The sequence below is a fragment of the Amphiura filiformis genome, chromosome 5, assembly GCF_039555335.1.
Source record: "Amphiura filiformis chromosome 5, Afil_fr2py, whole genome shotgun sequence".
Classification (NCBI taxonomy): Eukaryota; Metazoa; Echinodermata; class Ophiuroidea; order Amphilepidida; family Amphiuridae; genus Amphiura; species Amphiura filiformis.
The window spans coordinates 32,578,666-32,591,120 of record NC_092632.1 but is presented as its reverse complement, the minus strand read 5'-3'; the positions used below and the strand labels follow the sequence as shown (position 1 = coordinate 32,591,120).

The window sequence follows — 12,455 nt, the reverse complement described above, 5'->3', positions numbered from 1 at the left end:
AAATAAATGGAAAGGAGCCCGTGTCCCAGCAAAATTCACACCAATTTTTGCGCGCTTACTTTCCCAAATTTTTTTAAAGTTCGAAGACTTTACATGTAGAGTCTCTTTAAAAAAAACATCCTATGTTGCCATTCTCATCATTCGAAATGCATAACAAACCTATTTTATGTCTTGTATGATTGAGGAAATCTTGAGCCTAAAAACCTTGAAATCACAATTTTGCACCCTAGCTCTGAAAATGCTATTAGCCATTGACCCCTAGCCAGGTTCACCACAGAGCCGGGTAATTCAAATGCCATATACTATGTGGATCAAGATGCATGAAGTTATGACATTCCATATTGTATACAGCTATGACAATGGTGACATTTAGGCCTATATAGAAGTTAATTTGTTCGCAGATGGATTGTACCATGAAAGAAAGACATTAAAAAAAGAAATGGTCAAAAGTGGCCCAAATTGCCCCAATTAACTTGTTTTCTGGATTTTAAGTTAATTGAGAATAGCGTTTGAGCCTGAACTAGTAAATAAAAGAAATCAAGTAAAGTTTTTCTGTGATCCAAGATGTTTCTGATTCCACTGTATATAAAATTTTTGTCTTGATCTCTTTAATTTTGTCTAAGAAGCGAAATTGAAATTGTAGGCATTTTATGCATGGGGATTGCAGGGAGGTACAAATGTATAAGGATAATTTAATGGGTCGGCAATTTAATTTATTTTGCACTCAAATTTGAGAAAATAATTTGTAAACTGGGTGGGCAGCAATATAATGTAAAAAGTGAACTTTACCCCAAATGCATCTTAATAGATATTTAACATATTCATGTTGCAACTGTCAAGAAAAATTATATATCGTATTCACTTTGGACATTTAAAAATCTTACTCTAATTATCACGCACCATTACTCCTATAGAGAAAAAGCAGTAAAGTTATATAGATGGGAAAGGTAATGTTTTTATCCGGTATTACAGTGAAATAATGTTTTGCCTTTTACTCTGTAACTTCTTTGTCACAGACAAACATCACTCACATGATAAATTTAATTATACCTGTTTTGGATGAATGGCATTTCCTAAAATGTATTGAAATTATTTGATAAGAATATGAAAATGTGTTGAAACATGAACAAACTATTTCTAAAATGTATACATAAATTATTGCAAAACCAGTACTACTAATTTCAATGTTTACAAGTATTTCCCAGTATCAGAGATGCTGCCTTTCCTTCTCATGCCTGAATTCCTTCTTTTATTAAGTCAAAATGTCCGTACTTTTAATAAATTATCTTTAGCCCATTTTGGGGACTTTTTATCCAAATTTACACATTATTACAAGCTATTCCTATAGCCAGGGCTGTCAACGTTTTGGAATTGCTTGGCGTGAGACACGTGGCGTACAGGGATTTACCGACTACAATGTTCATTTTGACTCATATAGCGTGAGACCGTGAGAAAGTGACCCAATGCGTGAGACTCACAGCCAATGCGTGAGAGTTGACAGCCCTGCCTATAGCATGTGTAAATAATTTCCAAATTGTTATGTTGAATCTGTTTTTCATATACATTTCTTAAAAGCTCTTTTGTTACTTTTGAAGAGATAGCGCCAGTGGTAATACTAATTCAAAAACTGCTCAATACAAGGTGTCCCAGAAAAAATTACCGAGCAAATAAAATTGGACGTAAGTCAAGAAATAGACATCAAATTCTAAAAATCTAAATATCAGCATGTGACCCATCTTATTCTGCATCTTATACATTAATTTTACTGAAATCGGTTGACTGATTGCGAAGAAATGAGCGATTACGTAACGCATGCATCAATTCAATTCATTCCAAGTTATAAAGAAAGATCATTCTACACAATGAATGCGCCGTAGTGGTTTACTGTCAATTGGCTTCATATTTTGTACTGTGAAATAATTTTCGCTGTTTTTAAATAATCTGTTTCTTGCAAAACATTTAATTAGGTTTTGTTCAAATTTGAAAACCTGCACGATATTGAAAATTAAAGCTTGCATGTAAGGTACTTGTAAATATCTTTTTTTTTTTATTGTTGATATAAATGTTGCATAAAGAATTCCATCTGGCTTAACAAAATTCTCACACACATTAATGTTTTCGGAATATTTCCAAAGACTTGTAATGCAAATTTAAATGTTAAAACTTCAACATTAATGTTGCATTGTATCAAAAATCACATGTAAAGCTGTAAGCACAAAATCATTGTCATTCTTGGCTCAAAAGGTAAAATATAACATATTTGCCCAACCTAAAAATTAAAGTTGGAAAACTTCCAATTGCAGAAATCAAAGTATTCTCGGACAAACTGTTATTCATCTCCATAACACCATCGGATTATAAAATAGATAATGTGGACTTAATTTAATGAGATAGGGGCCTACACAAACCTTAGGAAGCGGTGAGCGAGTATGAAAATAGCGCCTGTTGATCAAACTTGGAATAAACTGCATTGATGCGCACATTATGTAATTTTTAATTTCTTCGTAACCATTCAACCGAATGTGATGCACAATAAAATAGGCTATGCGCTACATTTTTGATTCTGATGTCTAGTTCTGGACTTACATTCAATTTTATTCACTCGGTAATTTTTTCTGGGACACCCTGTATAAGTGACCCTTCCTGCATTCTTATAAATACTGTAATTAAAACATTTGTAAAAAAATTGAAGCTACCGGTTTAAGAAATTGAGGATGAAAGACTTTTAATACTTATTCAATTGAATATGTCGGTCAGCAGACAACAGTGTGAGACAAGAAATATTATTGCCCAATACGCACTGAAACAATGATAGGAAAATCAGGAACAACAACAACAGCCCTGTGGCAACAACACTTAGGAATTTCATCACTATTATACTCATACTTTTATGTATACACTTGTTTTTTTGGGCTCTAAACATATATGTTAGAAGCAAAGCCAGAAGCAGGGTATTTCAAAATCAAATAATTATAACCACAATACCATGTTCTTTATATAGATTTTGTACCAGGATTTTGTATTTACTTCATCAGATAATTTATTATAAACTATTTACAGTGCATGTGTAAATAATGTGTAACATACTGTGTAGTATGGCTAACATGCTAAATACTAGCAAGTACACAACCAGTTCAAACTTCCCACTTTTAACTACAAAAGATCAAATAGGGCGAGCTAGGGGCCAGAGGTTAACATGGTAACATGATGATGGAATGCGTGTGTATACTGCCATTAAAGGTGCACTAGTTATTATATTAGCAGTATTTAATAATGCTTTAACAGTCTTTAATAGTGTTTTAAAAGTCCATAAGCTATCCAATCATTGAATATTGTGTAAACAATGAGTTATAAAGGGGAATTGAAAGAAGAATAATTTTAAATGGATAATGGGGAAGCAATAAGCATGCTAGCAAGAAGTTGTTTGTGATAAGAGTGGGGCCTAGCCAGTTGCAAATCTGAGTATGAGACCATGCACATGAACCCTAGGCTTTTATTATTTGAGGCACAGCTACACTGAAGTCTGAAGTGAAGATCCTGTACTATTATGCCAAACCTTAGCCTCACCCCAGCGCAAACTGAACCCCAAATGATTCTCTCAGAACTCAGCATTTGAAGAGCAGTAGACATGGTAGAGCTGGGGTATGCTCCCGGGGGGGGGGGGACTTCAAAATGAATTGGAATCTAGGTGTAGGGCTGGCACTTTCACAGTAAAGGGCATTCAGTGAGAGCAAAATATAAAACACATGGAGTAATTAATTGGGTGAGAGCATGATTTTTGGCATTCGGTGAGAGCAAAATGTATATAATATAGGGTCATTGGGTGAGCGACAAACCATTTGGATCTAAATTAGTTAGGCGTTGGGTGAGAATATGACCTCTTTTAAAATAGAGTCCAGAAAAAGCCTCGAAATTGATTTTCTAGTTCTAAATCATAAATGGCTTTGTTATTTCAAAAGAAGTTTTTATTTTTTATTTATTACACTTTATCACTGGTATATACAATAATTATAATATCCCATCAAAATATATTGCACATGAATATTCAAAAGTATGCATACAAAAAAAGGAAGTATAGATAAAATTTTGCACCAGTGAAAGGCAAGGACTAACAGGTGCAAAGCACCTCTAGGACAGTCCCACCAAAGATCAAAACAATGAGGACACCCCCTCCCAAAAAATTTGAAAAAAAAACCCTACACAAGCCTACAACCAGAACACAACATGTAACCCATAAACAAAAGCAGTGATATATGACCATGAACACCCGTTGCTGTTCAAATGTTAATATATAAGGGGCTGTGCAATATGTATGAGCCCTGGGGGGAGTGTAAAATGGGGGGGGCAAGAATATTTGGTAAGCCGAAAGGGGGAGGGCAAGGAATATTTGGTAAGCCGAGAAGGGGGGGGGGGGGCAAGCGCTTTTTGGCACACATTCTTGGGGCCCCTTTTAAATAAAACGCTTTAAAAAGGAAAACCGTCGGAAACGCTTAAATATGCAAATTTTCCTGCTCGCTGTGCTCGCAACATGTATATAGACAATTTATAGTTTGCAAATTGGGATCCCCAAAATTTGGCATATGTGCAAGGAGGGGCAAAGATTTGACGGGCCGAGAGGGGGGGGGGGCAAGCGATTTTTGGCGAGCAGTTTGGAAATTCCCCGAGCTCATAATTATTGCACAGCCCGAAGGGTCTTTGGGTGACCATACCCCACCCCAGGGGTATGCTGGACATGTTGCAGTTAATTTCATTTCCTGGCATTTATCATATTCCTCTGAAGCTATTAATTTGGCAAACATGGCAACTCCATGTAGTGCACTGCTAATTAACCCTGCTCCTGAACCCAGTGCTATATCATTCGAGTCTGCACTCAGACTCACTTTTTTTTTGTCGAACTCACAGACTCAGCTCGGACTCTGACTCTGAAAAAGCCAAGTCCAGTAAAAATTAAATATATGTCAAATGTGAAATAATTACCTCAAAATTATTTCAATTAAATTTTATCAAGAAATGTTCAACTTCACTAACTCATTTTCCTAATTAATTGGGGCTGTTCATATCCCACATCCATTCAGATTCATCTGTCACTTAATGCAGAACATGTGGAATTCAGGTAGCTCATTCCAGGGAAATTTTGGGATTTGGAGGGAAATTAACTTCTCCATACAATACATTTTAATATTGTGGAAAAGTTTGCTGCATTTTTAGTGAAAGTTGGTTTTAGGCTACCAGGAAATAAACATTTTTTTTTTTTTTGATTAGAAGTTCAATTTAATAACAAAGATCCTTATTTTTAGGATCTTATAATAATTCTCTGCCTAAAATGCAAACTTTATGAACTCTTTAAATCATTAAACTCAGTGATGGGTAAGATTGCATGCTCAGCTCATCTCATTGATGGTGAATTATACATGTAAACATGAAACATTAAAAACACATTCAGTACATGTACATTACATGAACAAGCGCACGCGGATGGCAGAAACTTCTAATCTCACATGACGAGTGCACAGCTGAGAGTGCATTCAGAGATTGCAAAATTTCGAGCACAGTGAAAATTAACTTATAATAAAAAAAAATAAGAAATTGATAATATTCAAAAATAATTTTTACATGTAATTAGCTGCAATTCTATATTCAGTTTTCATTGGTAGGAAGATTTTTAACATGGGGGGGGGGTGAAAATTGAAAACATTTTGGTGGGCCACATTGGAGGGTGTTAGAGTGGGTTTGCCCTGGGAGTCAGTCACAAATAACAGTAATAGAAGGGTCAATGCTCTGTGTGGTTAAATGTAGATCATGAAGCTGAAGTCTCTACTGCTGTTCTGTGAGAGCAATTTGGTGAGAGGCACACGCCTACCCCCATTGGGAGTTTCATCATTAGGTCAGCCATATATGCCACAGCACAGACCTGGAATCATGGCCACTACATGTAGCAACTAGCTTGTAAATTGTTACTAATTATAGGCCTATAGATAACATAATAATGAGATCGAATTGCCTTTTCAAGGAAAGATTTTATGTTGGAAATTTTCATGCCATATAAAAATGGGATAGAGAAAGGTCCCCTTCTAATTTTTATTGTTCTAAATCGAAAAATCTGGATTTGTTCTGGCTAATTCCAAGTAAGCACATGTTGTTTTGGCTAATTTCGACAATTCAATCCAAATTGTTCCAAACTATTCCGATAACTCTATCTTGTCCCGACTAATTCTGATAACTCCGGATTGTTCCAACTAATTCCTATAACTCCGCATTGTTCCGACTAACTCCATTAAGTCCGGATTGTTCCGATAACTCCGGATTATTCCGCTAATTCGGATTATTCCGACTAATTCGATAACTACGGATTGTTCCGACAAATTCTGATAACTCCGGATTGTTCCGACTAATTCTGGTAACTCCGGATTGTTCCGACTAATTCCAGTATCTCCGGATTGTTCCGACTAATTTCGATAACTCCGGATTGTTCCGATTAATTTTGATAACTCCAAATTGTTCCGACTAATTTCAACTAACTGCGGATTGTTCCAAATAATATCGCTAACTCCAATATCGGACTCCGAAATCGGAATTAATACCCTGTCGTGGGGCCTCCTAACATAAAATGCCCTAAACCCTAACTTTAACCCTTTTCAGACTACAATAGGCTGTTCCCTTTAAGCCATCATATAATCTTTTAAAATGAGTTCAATGGTCAAAAAAAATTTTCAATCCTGATTTTTGGTATGTTTGAGATGTAAAGACATGTCCCAACTGGATTCAGCCAAATTTTTTGGCCCCAAGTTTGAAATTACTTTAGATGCCGGGCATAGAACGCCGGTTAAGCGGCTAAGTGTCTGATCACAAACTAATGATCCATTTCCACTAATATAATTAAAATAAGGTAAAGAAAAAACAAAATAAGCTACTCACTTCTTTCTTAAAGAATCCAAATTTTTCAGCACACTGATAACAATGTCCATCCATTTCCAGTAACTTAACTTGTCACTTCACTTCAGACTTATTAGCTGTATGAGAGATGAATAAAAAAAGTACTGTGTAAGCGTGCAATACGTACTAAGGTTTTACCAGGTTTACTGAGTTAAGGGGGTACTACACCAGTTACACCCTTGCCCAATTTTTTGCCTAGTTTTGCATTTTTCTCAAAAATTATAGCGCATTGGTGACAAGTAAGATATGTATATTATAGGGGCAAGGACTACAACTACTGCACTGGCAATTTTATTTCAGCACAGACAACAGTTGTGGAGTTACAGGCAAAAATGAGGGAAAACCAATATTTGATCAATAAATCAATAACTACTTGCCTTGATTTGCTGAATTTTCAGTGCAGTAGTTGTAGTCCTTGCCCCTATGATATACATATATCTTACTTGTCACCAACGCGAAAATATTTTTGAGAAAATGCAAAAATAGGCAAAAAAATTGGCCAGGGGTGTAGTACCCCCTTAATGTACACTAAACTTCAGTTTGGGGACACTATAAATTCACAGACTCCTCTTGTGAATTCACGTATACTTGTACATGTATTCCTACTGCAATTTTAGCTTTTGTTTCAAGGTGCTTGCATGTAGTTTGTTGTTTTAATATTCAGGGGTGTCGCTAGGCCAATCGGAGGTGGGGGGGGGGTTGCACAGCATATTTTGCTGATGGAAATATTTTATAGAAATATAGAATAACATAATTTTGCTTTGAGCCTTTGACACCACATAACTCATAATTTAGAAATGTTTGTGAAGATTTCATGATTATGTGTACCCAATGGCGACATCAAAAATGGCAATATCACATGTGCAACCCCCAGGGGCGTAGCAAGAGCCTCGGGGGCCCATGGACAAGAAAAAGTGCGGGCACTTTTAGCAGGGCCGGATTTACCATTGGGCCAGAGGGGCCCCCAAAATTGTCCTGTGCATGTTCCTCTTAGCCCGACAACACCATGTTTTGCACCAAAATATGGTACAATTGCAAAATTGTGCGCGCTTAGCGCATATCATACTAGCCCTTCACATAGCAAAATTCACCTTCATTTTGGGCTAAATTGGCATCATGCAGTTATTGTTAACTACATGTACATTGTATGCATACAACACAGGGGCACTCACAATAGGCAATTGAACCCTACTGGTAGCGCTGTGTTGTAGATATACTAGATGAACTAGTTAGCGTCATATATGAAAAAGTATAAAAGCTATGATTTTAGTACTTTCTCTATGTTTCAATTATGGTACTTATTCTTTTCAAAATATCTGAATTTTCAATCCGGTACAAGCTTTAATAACGGGGGACCATACATTTGTATGAGAAAGAAATATACCATCTATTATATCCAAACTCCTGTGTTATTCCAATGCACATTTTGCTTCACCGGGCTGCCCTGGCTTGGTCGTATTTGCAAGAGGGGTGTATAGGTACAAATTTAGTACTTTCTGTTGATCAAGTATGGTTTATTTTCTACATGTCAATCTTTAAATCATTAGCATAGTCCTTATAATAACGGTGGACCGCCTTGATGAGTAAATGACAGCAAACCAGTGAAAAATACCCCAAAATTCAGTCTGTGGAGCTCTGCCTGTACATGTCAATAGCGTCATTATCGATTGGATTAGTCGACCGTAGTGGACAATTCGATCGCTTATTGGATTAATATTATCATGTGGTAATAAATTTGCGTTGGACAATCTATTACTATAATGGTTTAGTACTGCATTATCTCGGTTTAATCTTCACTAAGCGGGTTTACGGCTGGAAAGGTCACGGTGAATTTGCCGTGGACATAAGTGCACTATGGTCTGATATTAAAAATTTATTTCACGCGCAAATGTCCTAGTAAGATCTGAACATTATTATGTTCCTCTAATTTGCAATGCACTGCCACCACTATCGATCTTATAGTAGGTCCCCAATTTGCAAAATAAACTTGGCCTCTTGAGTGCACATGCCTTCCTCACGTTGAGTTTGGGGCCTCCAAATTTTGGCCTGACCCAGGTATATAAATTCGGGCTTGGTACTTTTAGAATCTCCTTAATCAGCCCTTATTTCACTTTATCTAAGTTTGGCTTGGGGGCCCTTGAACCCTCGGGCCCATGGACTTCCCGCCCACCCTGCCCCCCCTGCTTGCTACGCCCTGGCAACCCCCTCAGTGGTTGGGACCACCGTAAACAGTGGCGCAGCGTCACAGGGGCACGGAGCCATATGCCCCCCCCCCCCAATCAATCTGAAATTTTAAAATATCCTATGGGAAAATGGCCGAAAAACGGCTTGTGCCCCCCAATCAGACCCGGTGCCCCCAATCGGATGACCCACGCTATGCCAATGACCGTAAATGACTTAACTGTGTAAAGGCCCATAGGAAAATTTACACAAAATTTGAAATTTGGACACCAGAACCTTGATGATGAAGGCAAATAAGTGCTGATACTTTAAAGCCCAGAGGATGTTTAAACACATTCCCATATAACCCAATGGGGTTTCTGACCTTGGACGGTATGTCTGCCTTTTGTGTACACATCCATGTATGGCACTGTTGGCACAGTATACCTTGCATTGGGATTGTGTGCAAATATTTGATGTTTTCATCCGGGGGGGGGGGGGCACTCCAACTTTGGAGGTGACGTGTATGTAGGCCTGTTAAGACCCCCTTTTTCAGCATCGCTGTCACCCAAAGACCCCATATTTTTTTACGAACACATGCTCTGTCACCCGAAGACCGAGTATCAATTCAGCTTAACAACTCATCTTGCAGCTGCAAGGACAATACACGGAGACAATCACTGACACTACAACAATGAATATAATGGCTTGTTTATGACATGCATCGGGTGGATTTTACGATTGAGGTAAGGTTTTCGGCCTGTCCCGGCGTGAATATTCTCATTTTCTTCATCAAAGATATTAGCGATGACCAGTGTTTTGCTGACACTTTGATAACAAGAAACTTTCATACGTCATAGGGTAGAAAAGATAGCTGTACAACTGTCCAAAATCTACATTTTGATATACCGTAGGCCTAAAATTATGTGCACAAAATCTTTGGTCCATTATTGCAAAGGCTTGGGATGATATTATATGTACGTATAACCGTATACCACGTACGAATGGTCAAATGGTCCCTGTCTTATACAACAACAACTACATGAATCAAACCTTGTCATAACTTAACTCATCTAGATTTAAAGCCATATTATAACATTTGCTGAGCGTAGGACACCCTCACTGAATTGTTCAAATTTTTTTTTCACACGATTATATTGTACTTTATTAAACCAATGTACCGGGTGTCCCAAAAGTCCCTTAACATTGTGAATTTGCCATAACTTGCGTTAGGTTAATAGTGTTGTTACAAAAATTGCACAGTATGTAGATGTGGTCATGACCTTTTGGCATGAAATTCATGGATATCTACCGTGCCGTAAAACCCACTTTTATAAGCGCAAAATAAGTCTCGTCATTTGAGACGTGAACACGATATTACGTGTTATCATTTTAAAATCTGTTTTGTTTAATTTGGCTGTGTTTGTTTGATTGTTTGTTTGTTTGTTTTCAATGCGTAATCTTCATTTTCTCTTTTATCTGGGTTTTATATGGAATCTAATAAGATCTTTTCTGAGGATTCGATGAACAGTTGTATGCGATACGTTGTTCTCCATTGAAAGTCGATGTACTGATCGCCTTGGGCTTTTCGCCACCGCTCTTCGTATGACATCAATGTTTGTGGCGATCTTCCTGTTCTTCCACGCCCTGCCCGAAGTAGATCATGAACAGATCCAGTTGATAGGAATTTCAGCACTAGTTGCTGGGTTGTATTTCGCTGGGTAGTGCATAATTTACATTAAACTGTTCCTTAAACATTGCTTCAGTGAGTTTGTCCGACTTTGTCTCGGCAAAGAACCATACGACCTGAATCCGTTGATCCTATAGGAAATTCATCTTCACTTCAACTGTTTTAAAGTAAACTTTAATATTGTCAATATATCCTAATTATAATCTTAAACAGCAGTCACGCTTACGCTAAGCCATGTAATCCATGAATGTTCATACCTAAATGTAGCGTCATGAGTGAGTGAACCAACTCTATTGTTCAGGGAAGCACATCATCATTCATGTTCTTGAACAAAGAACACATGAGCTTGCTTTTGTGGGTTTGATACCCACATATGTACAGTCGCACAGTAAGGTCAAAGGGTCATCAATAATGCTGTTTTGGGTATCAGAATAATTCTAAAAGATCAATCTATATGAATATGTTCTCCATTTTGGTATGAAGTAGGAAATATTTGAGATATGGCCAATTCACAATGTTAAGTTACTTTTGGGACACGCTGTACCTTGCAAAAATCAAGACTCTAGGCGCTGTAGTTTTGTCAAAATCCGAGATTTTGAATAAAACGCCGGAACCGGCGTTTTATTATTACGATGGAATTATTACTCGAACGCATACACGATGTTCATAACACACAGTACGCATATACGGCGTGCGGGACGGTGATATACAAAACAAAGGGTCGTACCATAACATGACCGAAGGAGTGGTACGTATTGGCGACATGTGCGCTGGTAGTAAATTCCAATTTTCTTTGCTTTGCCGTTGTTGTTCGGCTCAAAAATAAAAGGGGATATACAGGGCTGTCAACTTTTTGGAATTGCTTGAGCCACGGAGAATGTGAAAAGCGGGGGTAGGAGCAACAAATTATTCATGACGATGCGTGAGATTTAGCTCATTTTCCAGCTTTTAGCGTGAGATTTACTACCTAGGCGTGAGATTATACTACCTTGGCGTGAGACCGTGAGAAAGTGACCCAATGCGTGAGACTCACGGCCAATGCGTGAGAGTTGACAGCCCTGGATAGGCCTATCTGTCAGTAAAAGGAGTAAAAAGCTAACATTTTATTAGACCCAGTTTTAACCACCATTTATCAGTGGGAGCTGGTAGCCTAATGGATAAGGCGTCCGTCTAGAGATCGGAAGGTTGTGGGTTCGATTCCCATGTCGGCATATTCCCTTGCTTTTTTTTCAAGTTGGGTTGTGTGCCGGTAGGGATTTGTATTTATTTGTTGTCATGTTTAATTGTAACACTTTGGGTTGGTAAACTGTTCACTCTTTCTAACATTTTATGGCAAAGAAATGCTAATTTATTTTGTTTGAAAATGTTATAATGTGGCTTCAAGTACAACGTTTGTTTCTTAACCATATAAACTTTGACCAGAGAGTTAACATCCAATAAAAATATAAGCTTACTTACCTGAGAAAATTTACATGACATCATTATTTTTATTTTGATCACTGATTGATCACATAACCCGGAAGTGATTTAATAGCGTACTATGGACGCATACCCCTAAAACCATAAACAACTGAACAAATAAAAAATGAGGCAAAATAAGCGAAAATACATGTAAGTAGCTGTAAGTAGGCCTACATTGTATAGGCTAAAACATAGATTTAATTATAGGCCT

At 37.5% G+C, this 12,455-nt stretch overlaps 1 protein-coding gene across 1 annotated transcript in view; it reads right to left on the bottom strand.

Moving 5' to 3' along the window:
• LOC140152993 (abscission/NoCut checkpoint regulator-like) overlaps nucleotides 1-12,286 on the bottom strand; it is a 52,378-nt gene extending 40,092 nt beyond the window's left edge. The window contains exons 1-2 of the mRNA XM_072175562.1: nucleotides 12,242-12,286; nucleotides 6,916-7,010 (exon numbers count right to left, since the gene is read on the bottom strand). Coding sequence (XP_072031663.1) covers nucleotides 6,916-6,969 — 54 coding nt within the window. The 5' untranslated portion in view covers nucleotides 6,970-7,010; nucleotides 12,242-12,286. The remainder of the gene's footprint in view (nucleotides 1-6,915; nucleotides 7,011-12,241) is intronic.
• Nucleotides 12,287-12,455: the final 169 nt, after the last annotated feature.